The sequence below is a fragment of the Nothobranchius furzeri genome, chromosome 2 (genome assembly GCF_043380555.1).
Source record: "Nothobranchius furzeri strain GRZ-AD chromosome 2, NfurGRZ-RIMD1, whole genome shotgun sequence".
NCBI lineage: Eukaryota > Metazoa > Chordata > Actinopteri > Cyprinodontiformes > Nothobranchiidae > Nothobranchius > Nothobranchius furzeri.
The window spans coordinates 93,138,091-93,153,837 of record NC_091742.1 but is presented as its reverse complement, the minus strand read 5'-3'; the positions used below and the strand labels follow the sequence as shown (position 1 = coordinate 93,153,837).

Here is a 15,747-nt window from a genome sequence, read left to right as displayed (position 1 = left end):
AGCGGCGCTGCGACCCAAAAAGTACCAGAACCGCTCACGGCGCATGCGCAATCATGCATCTACACCGCTCGCCCGCTATTTCCCTAATAACACACTTTTTTCGTTTTTGTTTCTACACGATTTTTTGCTCACAAAGATTGTCAAGAAAGCGTGTTTGTCGTGTTCATGTCAAATGAAACTGATCACAAAACACAGATTTACTTTCTTTATTTCGTTTTCCTCATCCAACCCCCATAAATCCCTGTGTGTCCTCCTGCAGCACTTCCGAAGGACAACAGGTAAACAAACAAAAAAGTCTAACGTGTTGAGTAAAAACTGCTATTTTTAGCATATTTTTAGGGTCGACGTATTGCTACCAGACATACAGTGTGAGCAGTCAGGTCGCATCCGAGAACTGGGTCGTGCAGTGTGAGCACATGACTCGTGAGATCTGCCCTGCGAGGAAGTCGTACAGTTTGAGCTGAAGCTGAGTGCTACGAGTGAGAAAGTCGCACAGTTTACGCCCGGCTTTAGGCATTTTTTTTGCCATTATCACTGATAAAAGCTGTGGGTTTATTCATTTGTGAATTAATTAAGCAATACAGATCACAGTCCAGTGTTTTTGTTTTGTTTTGATTTTTAAGTAAGGTTCAGCAAATGCGGTCGAATCACTGATAGCCATCATCTGGGAAGTGAAATATGAACTGTTTCCAAGTACCGCTGTAATGTGCTTGCATACCACTAGGCAGAAGAAAAAATTTTTGTATATAGCGTCTCTCAAGATACGCTCATAAGGTGCTTTATAAGTACGACAAAACTAAAAAAATAAAAGACGAACAAAGACCATAATGAAAATACAAAAAAAGGGAAATTTTTAGACTAAAGATGAATCCTGAAAAAGACGGACCTGACAGAGCCAGTAGTGTGAAAAAAAGCTACTGAGAAAGAATCATGAACAATGTGTGTTTAGATGGTAAATGACACAGTTCAGAGCAGTTCTGGTTCAGTCCGCTGTTGGATCATCAACACTTGACAGGAGACATGATCGTCTTTTATACAGAATGTCTCGTGTCTTCATCTGTCTAGGGCTGTTATGATGGTTTAATTTTTGAATTATTTGAACATTAAAGGTTATCTGCAGACCTGTTAGAGTGTCCTCCATCATTCAGGTGTTATGAGTGTGTTCTGTTCTTCTGTTCCAGAATGATTTGTAGTCGGTCAGACTCGTCCCAGAGTCTTTGATTTCTGAGTTAATTTAAACTTGAGAAAGCGCATCTGCCGAACGCTTCAGCAACGTGTACCGAGGTCAACTCTGGACTGGACCGTTGCACACCTTTGTCTCCTCTGCCAGCCAAGGTGTGACCTGGATAAACATCCTCCGAGGTCCGGATCTGAAAGAGGGTCCTGAGTACGGTGAGGCAGAACACAATAGATAGCGTTCTGATGCAGTTTTTCTAATAAGAACTAAAGTTTAATTCAAAACATTATTTTTCACTCAGATTCACCTTTTCTTTCCCTGAAGCAATCTCAGACACCTGCATGCACGCATTCATAATTCCATCATTTTCAAATCTTAGCACGTCCAACACAAGCCCCCACAATGCCGCTCTAAAAATGGTCCCATCCCGGAAGTAAGAAAAATTGCAGTTCCACCCTCATCCGCTGGGGGCAGGTGCCAGAAGCGAGCAAATCCTCATTGACTCCCATGTTAAAAATGCCGATTTCACAGCAGAAATAAACATGTTTACAGCCTGGTGCCAAAACATGTTTTTTGTCTAAATTATCTAGTTTATACTCATGACAACTCTGAGGGGGGTGAATTTTTTTCTCACTCTTCTGTTTAAGTGTATTGAAAGCCTAAAATTCTGTATAATTAATGAGCATACGACACACGTGACCGCCGCCTCAGACCCACGTGACCACAGAGCTAGCTCCGTGGAAAGGCCTCAGTACAGCCTCGGCCCCTCCTGGAAGCTGTTTCGGGATTTTGAGTCTCTGTGCTTGTGAATTCTGTTTTGGATATTATTGGTGCAATTGTTGGACAAAATGACTTGCAGTGGTATTAATTGCACTAATAGAGCGTCCATGGAGTCTCCACTTCATTTTTTTCGGTAAGTTAAAATCTATATTCGTATTTTATGTCACTGCTGCCTTTAAACTAGCTGAGTTTACCGAAGTAGCTAGCTAACTATCAGTTTAACATGTAGCATGTACTGTTTAACCATGAAATTTAAATGTAAAATACGGTAAAATAATTAATAGGGCATATTTAGATGGGTAATATGGTAAAAGATCAAAATGGGTTGAAATATGACGGAGTGCTAAGAGGGAGACTTCTGTGTCCATTCTTCCACCCGGTAATCCCCAGCGGTCAGGCCGGGCAGCCTGACCGATCCGGCGCCTACTTGCTGCGCCTAGCTGCTGCGCGGTCTGACCGCTCGTGGAGTTTTTCATGTCTGACTTTAACCGCATCTAATACTGTATTACAGCGTGAGCGCAACAGCGACAACTTAATATCGATGTGTAAGCAGCCTGAGTGGTAGGGTGTTTTCATCTGAACCCTTAAAATCTCCAGCAGGCTTGGAGTGACACCTGTGTCCATTCTTCCATCTGGTAATCCCCAGCGGTCAGGCCAGGCAGCCTGACCGGTGCGGCGGCTAGTTTCTGCGCGGGCTGACCGCTTGTGGAGCTCTCAGAGACAGATCTGACCGGAGAAATACTGCAGCTCGGTGAGAAGTCTATAGGGCATACAGCGTTTCCCTTAAATCCCACCGCCACGCCGACAAGATCCCAAGTTTCTTTGTTTTTGTTTGCGCTGTTTACCGAAGAAGCAGCGGGAACTAATATGTTGTCGCTTGTGATCACAGCCGGCGGGTAGCAAGTATGTACAGTCTATGATTTTACCACTCCCTCCTGCAGTCTTCCCCTATTAAAATTTAAAATGTGTAACTTCATGTATTGGGATGAATGACTGATATTCATGTTAAACTCAAACGTTAGGTATTTAGGGGGAAAAAACAAAATAATAAACATTATACAGATGTCAAATAAATCAAACTGTAATTAAACAATATATTTTCAAAGTCTCGATTCTGGATAAAATCCAACAACATATGCTTTATAAATAAACACTACACATGGCTTTTACACACACACACACACACACACACACACACACACACACACACACACACGTTACATTGTGATTTCTTAGTAAATATTCTATTTGGCGAGAGATAAATTTTATTGTATTTATCCTAGTGAATCTATAATTAAACGGGTAAACTAGCAGTAGTACATCCAACATCAAAGAAAGTAAAATGTTATTATCAGGAGAGGGAGAATGATTAAGTGGTTAGCAGCAGTGTGCTAGATGATGGCCCCCTCCATGAGGCCACCACAGCTCAGCAGAACATCGTTGTAGCTTCTTCTGGGGAGAAAAACACTTAGAGAAAAAATAAAGTTAACAGCTGAAATAGCAGGAAATAATACAGTTAAAGAGCAGATTGTAGAAGAAAGAAACCCCTAGGTTAAACTGGTCTGTCTACTGCATAATGCTGAACTCTAACATGTGTCCTCAGGGAAGGACCTGATTGGTGTCCAGAACCTGCTGAAGAAGCACCAGGCTCTGCAGGCTGAGATCACAGGTCATGAACCTCGCATCAAGGCTGTCACCCAGAAAGGAGAGACCATAATGGAGGAAGGTAGAGCAGGTCTGGTCCTGACATGTTTCTGAGGTGTCTGCAGGTTCTGGCTCACTTTGTTTGGGTCCAGGTCACTTCGCTGGTTCAGAACCCTCGGCCCGTCAGAACAGTCTTATCCACCACGTTCTAACACCAGACCTGTTAACCCGACAGCAACAAGTGGCTCCAACTGACGATGAGACCGGGAAGGAGCTGGTTCTGGCTCTGTACGACTACCAGGAGAAGAGTCCTCGAGAGGTCACCATGAAGAAGGGCGACATCCTCACGCTGCTCAACAGCACCAACAAGGTTCGTGTGCCCTTCACAGCCGAGGAACGACCTCCAGCTCAGAGCGAACATCTCCACACCTGCTTTGTGTTTGTGTGACTTTAGGTTGTTTTACTTGAACTCGCGTCTTTAGCTGAATGAGGATGGAGAGACGGGTCGGACCTGGAGCAGGTCGAGGTCTTGCAGAAGAAGTTTGACGACTTCCAGAAGGTCGGACTTTTCCTCCTCTCCGTCTTCCAGCAGCAGCTGTCAGATCAGCTCAGGTGATAATCAGCAGGTGTTTTTGTCCTGCAGGACCTGAAGGCCAACGAGTCCCGCCTGCGGGACATCAACAAGGTGGCATCTGAACTGGAGTCAGAAGGTCTGATGGCTGAGGAGGCTCCTATGGTTCAGGCTCAGGTGAGCGTCACCTGTCTGCAGCAGCTGGTCCCTCTCACTTCCTGGTTTGTTAACTCTGCTCGTCTCTGTTTGTAGCAACAAGAACATCTGGGTTCTGCTCCTGGAAAGGTGCGTGTTGTCCTCCGCCTCCACCAGAACCAGACGTGGTGTTTTTGTTACCACTCATTTGTTTGTTTACAGGATGAAGCCGACTCTAACCCCGGCTTTCCACCAGAGCCGTCAGCAGCACGTTACTGCAGCAGCACGTCATAGCTGCTGATAGGAACCGCTGTGGTCAACAGAACCTTTTCCACTGGAGCCGTCAGCAGCGCGAGTCGGCCGCGTCTCAGGAGCAGCATGTCGCGGCCCTTACGCGCCGGTTCTATTTTCTACGTGCGACGCCTCTGAAACGGGTCAAGTTCGACATTTTTGGGGAAGGAAAGACAGGAAATCGGACGCGGAAATTGAGAGAAGCTACCGAGATTTTCAGAATAAAGAACGTACTGCCTTCCGGTTGCTTTACTTTTAAAAACAGTTACTAACTGTGCGGCCCCGTGAGAAGTTATCACCTAGCTAGCGGTCTCCTTTGTTTTTCAGGTCCGTATTGGCGATTATAAAACGGACAGAACATAAAACACAAACCATGTTGTAGTTTTCTCCTGCTTGTTGTTGTGTTTACTGACGAAGTCACTCGTGTGACTTCGTGCTCGGTCGGTGACAGCTGCTCCCCTGCTGCTTCGCGTCTCGTGGGAAGGGCCAAGCAGCAGCTTACGCGAGCAAGACGTGCTGCTGCAGTAACGTGCTGCTGACGGCTCCCGTGGAAACCCGGGGTAAGACGGCGTCACCCTAGAAGGTGAGTTCATTCAGCTGATCAGAGGTCACCTCTGATGGCCGCAGTCACGGCCGACCGTGCTGACATCACACAGGAATTCAGGTGACCCGGCAGGCACCAGGTGCTGGTGAAAGTGGGGACATGTCAGCTGGTTGCCATGGCTACAGTTATCTTTATGCATCTGTATGACTGCTGACTGGTGTGTGTTTCCTGTGACCTTTGACCTCAGACCGTACCGTTGGGCGTTCAGACGACGGCTAACTTTAATTCCATCAAGGTAAGAGGAAGCTCTTCCCTTCCTGTCTGAGCGATCCGTCTCCAGGTTTCCTCGTCCGGCGTCCAGCCCGCTGGCGTCCACCTTCATCTCACTGGGTTTGGTTTCTCTCCAGGAGCTGAACAACCGCTGGCGCTCGCTGCAACAGCTGGCTGAAGACCGGAGCAACATGCTGGGCAGCGCCCATGAGGTGCAGCGCTTCCACAGGTACCCCGCACACTTATGCGCCGCTTACGGGTCAGTAGAGTTTGGACCCACACTCAGACGGAGTTCTGATGTCTTCTCAGAGACGCTGATGAGACCAAAGAGTGGATCGAGGAGAAGAACCAGGCCCTGAACACAGACAACTACGGCCACGACCTGGCCAGCGTTCAGGCTCTGCAGCGTGAACATGAAGGCTTTGAGCGTGACCTGGCAGCTCTGGGTGATAAGGTCCGCTTCCTGATCGGTACCAGGACCCGGGTTGTCTCTGGAGACACGTTCTTCATGGTTCTGGTGACTCCACCCCAGCCGTTCCTGGTCAGCAATCAGCGGGGTGCTTTCCTATTTAAGGTGGATGGAGGAAACAATTTGACGCCAGAAGATTGCCTCAGTTTTGGTAGTAACCAGCCACTCGTGTTACCTCTAGTGTTCCTAGGATTAATGTTATTTCGTAGTGTTTTTGCTCTTATATTGGATTTACCATTCTTCAGGATTCCTGTCGACCTCATTGGATACTGACCTCTACTCCAGGATTTGGATATTCAACACACGGACCTTATCACCACCCTCCATAACCCACCTCTCATCTCACCCAGTGCCCCATCCACCAGGACGCCCCGCTTCTCTCCACCTCTGCTCCCTCTCCTGCGCTTCCCCCGGCTCTCTACCTCTCCCTCCTCCAGCCAACACATACACCCACCACAGTAAGTCTGCTGAACACCTCTGCCTGCCTACAATGGATTTTGAAACCAGAACCTAAGCTCACCTGTGTTCTCCCTCCTCCAGACGCTGAGCTGTTGTTGCATTTCCAACCACAGACTTATCTGTGCACCTTAAGTTCCTCCTTATAAATAAATCATTTTTTCCATCAGTTTTTGGTCAGTGTTGTATTCTGCATGTCTTGGGTTAAGTACCTTCCTCCAAACATGACACTCCTCTTCAAAGAGCAAATCTGTTCAGCACATTCTGACAGACCACCATTCTTCTGTCATGATGCTGTACAGGACATTTTTAGAGTTTTTCTTTTTAAAGATAAATAGGATTACATTTAAAGAGCAATACTTTCACATTATCATTTTCCCACACTTCTGTATAACTATTGTTTTTCAATAAAGAATGACAAATTATTTTAGTTTGGTTTTGTTGCACACAAATACATATCTGTAAAAAATATCTACAAAGCTAATGTTTACATAAGTATGATTGGGTTTTGCAATACGGCACTATTTTAGTAAGATTTTTAAACCAAGTAAAGTTAGTAAAGAACACATTTCTATTGTCTGCTAAGAAACTGTTGGGATTTAAAATGGGCCTGTTGTACAAATAACTTGTAAATGATTATTCCTCACTTTTGTCTTAACCAAAGAAATTCCAGTAATTGAGCAAAAACATTTATTTTTAACACTACAGTTTATAAAACAGGGCGCAAAGTGTCGGCACATGTATGTATGTCGATGGTCCACCCCAACCGAACCAGGAGACACAGACGTCAGGGAGGCCAAGGTTGTCTCCGGTCTCTGCAGCTCTCTGGGCACCACGCCTCACTCAGCTGTCTCCAATGATCCAAATGGCTATGGAGAAAAAATAACAGGTTTGTCATAATTGTTTAAAGTACAAAACCATACATGAAGTGGTGAGACAGGTATGTGGAACTTACACTTGCTGCTTTGTGTAGCTGATGTTGGAGACACACAGGCTGCCATGGTGACATTTAAACAGATCTAAGAAAAAAATAAAAATAAAAATTAAAAACTCCAAGACCTCATGTCATATTTACTAATCAGCTATGGCTGATTTATTGTTTGGATCACAGTGAGTTACACTAATTCTAATATATTTTTATTTCTAATATACATACATACTTTTTAACTTATTTTCACATGACTGTTATCAGGCTCTTGTTCTGGTTCTGATGATAATCCCGTGTCTTCCAGTAAGTTATCTTGTGCTTACTTCATCTGTAGAATGTCTCTTTACTTTTGGTAAATTGTGCTGAGTCCAGAATAAAGACTAGTTGGCTGTACAAGATACAAACAAGTATTACATTTTGGAAATATATGAAATGTATTTAGGCTGCATATTTAGCTCGAATACTAATAACTGCCATATTTTCCGGACTATAACTCGCACTTTTTTACATATTCTGGCTGGTCCTGCTACTTATACTCCGGAGCGACTTATATAACAAAATATGTAGGCTACACCGCGCTGCTGCGGGCCGACTCCGACCCGCCCAAGAATGAGTTCCCCTGTCCCACTGGAAGGGTTTCAAACACCGCCAGCATCTGTTAGAGCCTGTGGCGGGGTGCTGAGGGCCGGCTCCAGCCCAGGAATGAGCTCTCCTCGCCGGCCGGGAGGGTTTGAAACACTGCCATCCTCTCCTCTGCTGGCTGTTGTTCATTCTGTTATGGTTACCGGTGCTTGTGTTGCAATGTGAAACGCTTGGTCTCAGATTTTGTAAGAAAGATAATAAAATGTCCCCCCAAAATACGACTTAAATATATTTTCTCTTCTTCATTATACATTTAATGGCTGGTGCGACTCAGGAGCGATAGCCCGGAAGATACGGTACTGAAAACTTGCTCACAGCAAAATGTTTGCATTACGGAAATAAATTATAAACTTACCGATTCAATACTTTTTAAATCCAGGTACTTGTCACTAACAGGCGCCGAAAACCTCCACCTAAACTCCGTGTGAGGTTCAGGTCGATGGGTGTTCCAGTTAGCTCCAGTTGGGTTGAAGCTAGGTGGCTACATCCGTTAGCTTGGCTCCCACCTCCGCGTTAGCTTTGGGTTAGCCAGGGTTAGCTTCAGGTTAGCTCGTAGCTAGTTCGCACGGGTGTCGTCACTCGAGCCCAGCCTTACAGCCCCACCCTCAGCTCCTCCTCTCTCCCCTTTTATGGAATTGTCTGGGCTGGACGGACCTGTGACACGGTCAAAATGGCGGTGGTGGCCACCTCCCATTATAGACAACAAACGTGTAATTGTAGGCAATGGAATCCCTTTGTCCAGTATGTACAGTCTATGGTCCAACACAAGGTCTATTTGTGCAAGCTTAAAATATCAACTGTTAAAGATTGTCCAACAAGGTTGCCAATGTTGATTATTTTTCCTATGATTGTCATTTCAAATCGTTAGTTTAAATTGAAGAATTAAAACTCTTAAATTTCAAACTTGTCTTTGCATTGAACTGAAACACAGACATACGGATATGATCGTCAGTTTATCGATGAAAACAATCTTTGAGTCTTCTTATCTCTATAAAATTTGGCTATTAATTTATTAAAATTAATATTCCAGATTATTATGTAGGATGGTTCATCTTTCATAAAAGAGCCATAAACCATTACGCTACATTATTGCATCAGGTTGCAGCTTTCACATAATTTCTTGTTGATTCTTGATCTTCAGTCTCTCCCTGTTCAGATCAGAACCCATCAAATGTCAAATCAATCAAATTTTATTTATATAGCGCCATCTACCAACCTTGCCGGGGCCCAAGGCGCTGAACACGACAGAATAAAATCACAAAAGAGCAATAAGGATAATAAAAACAACATTAAAACAAATAGATAAAAAGGTCATAACACAAGCAATTAAGATAAAAACCCATCACAGAAAACCAGACGATAAAAACGAGTCTTCTCTTAAAAACCTGCAGCGATGGTGACGGTCGAATAATGAGCAGCAGCTCATTCCAGAGAGACAGATGTGTGTTTCTCTGTAAGTGGGTCACTCTGAACATCAGAGCCTGATTTCTTCTATCGTAGATTATGTTAGATGTTTGTAGCTATTAAAACATTAATTATGACCAATAAGATGTGATATTCCATACAAATATATAATATCAATCTGATCTTTGAATGTTTAATCAGACGATTCTAGGGTTCTGTGCTTATTCAGGGACCACAAACACACGTTATGTTTTGTTATGGAGGGACCATTATGGAGGGACCATTTCTCCCCTCTTAACAGCTGTCCTTTGACACAGCACCAGTGTGCATGAACAGCCAAGGTCATGCACTCCCTTCTGATGTTTACATTCCAGCAAAGAAGACAGAAGAAGGAAGAAGAACGCTTTTCTTTAATTAAAGAACTATTTTAATAAAGCTAATCAAAACAACTGTTAGTCAATAATAACCATGTGACCGATCACTAAAATCACAATTTTATGATTAATGTTTAATGAGTAATATGACTTTGGTCTAACTGCACTAGACATCCTGATCCACGTAATGTCAACACATGACACATTGTTTACTCATCCAATCAGAACCTTCATTCTGAAGCGTGGCAGAGTGTCTGTGGTGTTTATTTAATCTGTCCGCTGCGATTCATCAAGAATTGTAAACAACTAAGATTAATAAAACAGAACAATGCCATTTTGAGTTCAGTATTCAACCAGCTCTCGAGATCATCTGATGTCCATCATTGCTAAGTGAAGTAAGGACTGGCCATCTGTACATTTTACTTTTAGGCTGAGAACTGTCAAGCTGGAAAATCCTGTCGTTGTTACCAACAAAACAACGGTTCCTTCAGAATAAAAGCTGAACTCGCTGACCCAAAGGGGGGTCCCTTTGACGCTGTGAAACACCTGCCGTTTTTACCTGGAGACTATCCATAGACTGGTTTGTCGTGCTGTCAACGCTGTTTCATCGGCTCCAGCACCCAGGGCCAGATTAACACTTTGTTGTACCCTGGGCAACAATATTCAAGGGCCCCATCATCACAACCCAAGGATCACCATAATGTGGTCACATACAGAATATTTTACTGTAATATGCAGTAAATATACTCAATATTTGAATGCCTGACAACACGTAACCCGCCCAGAGTAACCTTTGACCCACCTCGTGTGGACTGACCAATGAGGAGAGGGTCTTAACTTGAGGCCCTCTCTTCATTGGTTAGTCTGCATGAGACTGACTCTCAACTGACGTTCAGTCATAGGCAGCGAAGCGTCTCTGTGCAGCGCAAAAGCCCGGGTGGACAGTTTGTTTAATACAGGGTGACCATATTTCCATTTCCAAACAAGAGGACAGGGGATCTGTGCCTATGACGTCACACTATGGCAACGCCACACAAACAACGTTGGGACCCATTTTTTTGTAAGAACTAAATTAATATCAGATTCTGCCAATAAAAGGGCTCTAAAACAATTCATATGTAAATATTTAGCATATTTAATGCAAAATCTCATTTTTCTGCATCAAGGTTTAATTAAGAAGAAATTATTATACCTTTTGTTTTTCTACAGCATCGGTAAGCTTCCTGTGCACAGATTATTAAGGATGCTTGTTTCAGCTGTGAGATTAGACGATAGGATCAATGAAAAATAAGTTGTCACACACTCCATGGAAACTTTCAGAGAATCCACAAATAGTGGCTTTCAAATGGTTTTGTTACTTTTTACAAGTTTAGAAAAGAAGCAGATGAGACAGCATGTCTGATAATTTAGTTTTTCATCTGATAATATTAGAACATGTCAGTAATATCTGAGGGGCTTTTATAAACACTGTATAACTAATACTCCTGGAGAGGGTAGGGTTTAAACAGAGGCTTCTGGGGAGCCAAATTATGGGGGGGGGTCTTTTTGCCTTGGCCCCCAAAATGTCTTGAAACGGCCCTGGGTGTGTGACTGAGTGTTGAAGGTGATCTAAATTGTATCAGATGTATAATTATTACATGTTTGTAACTTATTGCTTTATGCAGGTAAAAATGTGTAGTGGAGATAAATCTACCTACTTTTTGTTTTGTTTTCTTGTTTTTATTTAACTATTTTCCTGCCCTGTCTGTCTCTCATCTTCCTGCATCTCCTCTTAATTCTCCAGAAAATCTGCTGCCTGGATTCTTACTTTTTCACCTCATCATTTCCTTTTGAGCAGATCAAAGGGATCTCCTGACCACAAAGCGGAGTGTGCGTTTCGATGCTGCGTCAGTGAGGTGAAACCACCGCAGCACAGGTGATGAGCTCCGCAGTGGCAGAGCGCTTCAGGCGCAAATAAGACAGAAAATAAAGAACATGTGCGGACATGAACGATTGTGTGCTAATTATAGTTTTTTGGTTGCGCCACTTTGAGAATGGACCGTGCGCTGGAGCGCTGCGCAACAACGCGCTGTGCCCCTCTCTGTGCTCTCTGCTCAAAAGAGTCCATAAATGATGTAATATAGGTAGAAAACTTTTTTCCGGCTTCCGTGGATGTGTAGGATATACAGCTCCCCCATAATTCGATCCCTGCTCCTGCAAAAGCCGGACATTTTCATCAATACAAGAACCCCCAGTCGGGACGCCCCGGACAGAGAGTGAAAAGTGGACATGTCCGGGCATGTTTCTAATAGATTTTTCCCGCTCAGTGACGCACCCACTGACAAGCCGACTCTGATCATTGGCAGCTCCATAGTCAGAAACGTGGCATTAGAGGCTCCAGCAACCATAGTTAAATGTTTATCTGGGGCCAGAACGGGCGACATTAAATCTTATCTGAAACTGGCTAAGGATAAGCGTAAATACAGTAAGATTGTTATTCACGCTGGCGGTAACGACACCCGGTTACGCCAATCGGAGGTCACTAAAATTAATGTTGCTTCGGTGTGTAAGTTTGCCAAAACAATGTCGGACTCCGTAATTTTCTCTGGCCCCCTGCCTGATCTATATATGTGTGTGTGTGTGTGTGTGTGTGTGTGTGTGTGTGTGTGTGTGTGTGCGTGCGTGCGCGTGTGTGTGTGTGCGCGCGCGTGTGCGTGTGCATGTGCATGTGCGTGCATGTGTGCGTGTGTGCGCGTGTGCGTGTGCGTGCGTGTGTCGAGTCTGACGCAGTGTTGGAAAGTTGTGTGGTTGTGCCATACAGGTGTAAAGGTACAGAAGCAGGTAAAAAGGAAGGGAAGGTATAGATATAGGTTAAAAAAGAAGTAAGAACTAAAAAGAAAAGGTAATAGGGGTGTGGGGTGGTGATTAACAGGTGATCTTATCATCTACAAAACGGATTCAGCAGCTGTTTAATCCTGACGTGATCAAACCCAGTGAATCCTGATAAGAATAATAAATGTCTGACCTGATGTTGGGCTAAAACAGCCAGTCAGTCACTCCTCGCTCCTTGTACAGTTTATTGTCCACATAAAGCTTATCCACCGAGATGACAGCTCTCTTCCCATCCTGGATAAACTTTTTACGCAGCGGAAAGAGAACCCGGCGTCGATCCAGAATCTCCTTCGGGAACTGATCATTAACGCTGAAATCTTTCCCTTTGAGCTCTCTTCCGTGACTTTTAACAAGATCCTTCTGCTTAAAATGTTCAAATTTGGCCACGATGGGACGAGGTCTTCTGCTGTCTCCTCTTTTAGCTCCAAGGCGATGTACCCGGTGAAATGTGATGCTTTTAATTTTTTCTTCTGGAATATTCATTTCTGTCTGAAGAAAGTTCTTTATTGTTTGCTCGCAGTTCTCCGCCCCTCCCGTCTGCTCCGGCAGACCTGCGAACACCAGATTATCCCTCATGCTGCGGGCCTGAAGGTCCAAAACCGTCTCCTTCAGAGTTTTGTTGTCCAGTGTGATCCGCGTCATTCCCTCTTCCAGGGAAGAGACGGACTTCCGCAGAGACGCGTTCTCAGCAGCGAGCCGCTCCACCTGTTCCTGGCTAAACTCCAGAGATGTTCGGAGGTTCTGAAACTCCTGGTGAAGAACCTCGAGCAGATGAAGTCGCCCCTCAAATCCCAGAAGCCGTTTATCAATAGAATCTAATAATTCTAATACGTCCTTACGGGGAGATGAGGCCTCAGGCGAGTCCTGAGGATGGCTCCTCTTGGTCCCAGCAGGTGTTTCAGCCTCAGCTGCTGATTTCTTCGGACCCATAACGAATAACTCGAAAACTTCGTCAATATAATTTAGTAAACTTTCTGAATTCTCTTCACTTACCTCCAGATTGAGTGAGTTATACTTACCAGATTATTTTTTGCGTTGTCAGTAAATAAATTAGGCGAAAATGTGTCTTAATTGTTTGTGGATGTTTGTTAACGAGCTGCCATCAGCTTCAAACGCTGCCGTGTATCCGGTGATCGGCCGTCAGCGCATGCTCACTCCCGTCTCAGCGCATGCTCACTCCCGAGTCAATGAGCAAATTACGTAAAGCTAAATTAGAACTTCATGGAATTATTGACAAAAAGACACAATTTTTAGCACAAAGACTACGAATAGAAAACTTTGAACATAGTAATAAATCAGGTAAATTCTTAGCTAGCCAATTAAAAATAAATAAAGAGAAAACTACCATATCTGCTGTTAAAGACTCAACCGGGAATATAGTATATGACCCTGAAAGAATAAACAACACCTTCAGAGACTTTTACCAAACGTTGTACTCACCACAGATAAACCCATCAGATAATGAGATCAATGAGTTCCTTGACAGGATAACACTTCCTAAATTATCAGACAGCCAAGTTACAGTCCTGGACTCGCCACTAACATCAGCGGAGCTCCAGGAAGCCCTTAAATCCATGACGAATAGGAAAGCTCCAGGTCCAGACGGGTTCCCAGTAGAATTCTACAAAGAATTCTGGATCATTCTGGCTCCAACATTTTTCAGAATGGTGAGGGAAATCGAAGAGAGCGGCAGATTACAGCCGAACATGAATTCAGCCAATATTAGTCTCTTGTTAAAACCAGGCAAAGACCCAGCATTTCCAACCAGCTATCGCCCAATTTCTCTTATTAATGTTGATCTCAAAATAATTTGTAAAGCCCTGGCCAAAAGATTAGAGAAGGTAACCCCCTTCATAATACACCCTGACCAAACTGGTTTCATTAAGGGTAGACAATCATCCACAAATTCACGTAGATTACTTAATTTGATAGATTTCTCTTACAGTAGAAACATAGAAACTAGTATATTATCTCTAGATGCAGAAAAAGCTTTTGATAGAGTTAACTGGAAGTTCTTATTTGCAACTTTACATAAATTTGGTTTTGGGAACTTCTTCATAAACTGGCTAGAAACATTATACAGTTCACCAACAGCACGTGTCAGGACGAACGACCAAATGTCAGCTAGCTTCTGTCTTCAGAGGGGGACCAGGCAGGGATGCCCACTCTCCCCCTCACTATTTGCTATCTTTATTGAACCACTAGCAGCAGCAATTAGGCAAACAACAGATATTAAAGGGATAAAGTGTAAGAAAATAGAACATAAGATCAGTCTTTATGCAGATGATGTTTTACTCTTTCTCCAGAATTCTCAATCCTCTGTCTCCCAAGCAATAGAACTGATAAACTCTTTTTCCAGAGTTTCAGATTACTCTATAAACTGGTTAAAATCCACAGTTCTACCAATTAATTTCTCATTTGTCAATTTGCTTAATACACAATTGGAGTCAGGGAATATCACATACCTGGGAATTAATATCTCTCCCAAGTTAGCAGATCTAACCAAACTGAATTACATCCCACTTTTAAGGAAAGTGGAAGATGATCTTGCAAGATGGAAATCCTTACCAATATCACTCATGGGGAGAGTTGCTACAATTAAAATGATGGTCTTACCCAGAATAAATTACTTATTCTCGATGATCCCAAACAAACCTCCAGCTGACTGGTTTAAATCTCTGGACTCCTCAATTACTAAATTCCTTTGGCAGGATAAACCTCCACGAATTAGCTTAAAAACGCTCCAGAAGACCAAAGACAGAGGAGGACTGGATTTACCCAACTTTTATTATTATTTCTTAGCCAACAGGCTGCAATATATACCAAGATGGTTGCAAGATAACCCATTAGATGAGTCCTGGTTAGATATAGAACAGACACTTTGCAATACGATAGAGCTTTCAGACTTACCATTTATTAGCTCAAGCATAAGAAAACATGAAAGCTTTAAAAGTATTAGTATCCGCACCTCTCTGACAGCATGGTGGGAGTATCTTAAAATGACAGAGTCTTCACTAGTACCATGCAGACGCACACCTATCTGGAACAATCCTGACATTTTGCAAAACAACAAAATGATGAACCTTCCGGACTGGAAAAATAAAGGAATCCTATACCTGGAACACATATATGAAGGATTGGACTTCATCCCATTTAATCAAATAGTCTCCCAATTTGGAATGGATAAGAAT

General features: G+C 43.5%; 2 protein-coding genes and 1 long non-coding RNA gene across 7 annotated transcripts; 2 read left to right on the top strand and 1 right to left on the bottom strand.

Annotated features, from left to right (window-relative positions):
* The first annotated feature begins 1,300 nt into the window (after positions 1-1,300).
* LOC139066190 (spectrin alpha chain, non-erythrocytic 1-like) lies at positions 1,301-5,436 on the top strand. 4 transcript variants are annotated; one of them, XM_070548379.1, is made up of 6 exons: positions 1,301-2,090; positions 3,561-3,683; positions 3,754-3,971; positions 4,084-4,160; positions 4,245-4,349; positions 4,425-5,436. In XM_070548379.1, the coding sequence occupies exons 2-5, from the start codon at positions 3,674-3,676 to the stop codon at positions 4,249-4,251; spliced, it is 312 nt and encodes a 103-aa protein (XP_070404480.1). In that variant the 5' UTR covers positions 1,301-2,090; positions 3,561-3,673; the 3' UTR covers positions 4,252-4,349; positions 4,425-5,436. The 4 variants fall into 4 exon arrangements, with proteins under 4 accessions (XP_070404480.1, XP_070404482.1, XP_070404481.1 ...); XM_070548381.1 differs by lacking the exon at positions 1,301-2,090 and adding an exon at positions 2,631-2,708; XM_070548380.1 differs by lacking the exon at positions 1,301-2,090 and adding an exon at positions 2,747-2,860.
* A 7-nt stretch (positions 5,437-5,443) lies between these two features.
* On the top strand, positions 5,444-6,744 carry LOC139066182 (uncharacterized). Its single transcript, XM_070548367.1, has 4 exons — positions 5,444-5,641; positions 5,722-6,032; positions 6,127-6,339; positions 6,422-6,744. Exons 1-4 carry the CDS (start codon positions 5,604-5,606, stop codon positions 6,484-6,486), a joined length of 627 nt encoding a protein of 208 aa, XP_070404468.1. The 5' UTR covers positions 5,444-5,603; the 3' UTR covers positions 6,487-6,744.
* A 269-nt stretch (positions 6,745-7,013) lies between these two features.
* Positions 7,014-8,522, bottom strand: LOC139066209 (uncharacterized). 2 transcript variants are annotated; one of them, XR_011519157.1, is made up of 3 exons: positions 8,263-8,522; positions 7,293-7,356; positions 7,014-7,206 (listed from the first exon to the last, which is right to left on the bottom strand). It is a non-coding gene; the product is annotated as an uncharacterized lncRNA (long non-coding RNA). The 2 variants fall into 2 exon arrangements; XR_011519156.1 differs by having other exon boundaries at positions 7,014-7,356.
* Between the last annotated feature and the right edge of the window lie 7,225 nt (positions 8,523-15,747).

Excerpts from the sequence above, each read along its gene's own strand:
- LOC139066190 (XM_070548379.1), top strand. Across the intron at positions 3,972-4,083 it reads TGCTCAACAGCACCAACAAG|CTGAATGAGGATGGAGAGAC; the intron begins GTTCGTGTGCCC and ends TCGCGTCTTTAG.
- LOC139066182 (XM_070548367.1), top strand. The coding sequence starts at position 5,604 with ATGCTGGGCAGCGCCCATGAGGTGCAGCGCTTCCACAG. Across the intron at positions 5,642-5,721 it reads GAGGTGCAGCGCTTCCACAG|AGACGCTGATGAGACCAAAG; the intron begins GTACCCCGCACA and ends ATGTCTTCTCAG. Across the intron at positions 6,033-6,126 it reads AGAAGATTGCCTCAGTTTTG|GATTCCTGTCGACCTCATTG; the intron begins GTAGTAACCAGC and ends ACCATTCTTCAG.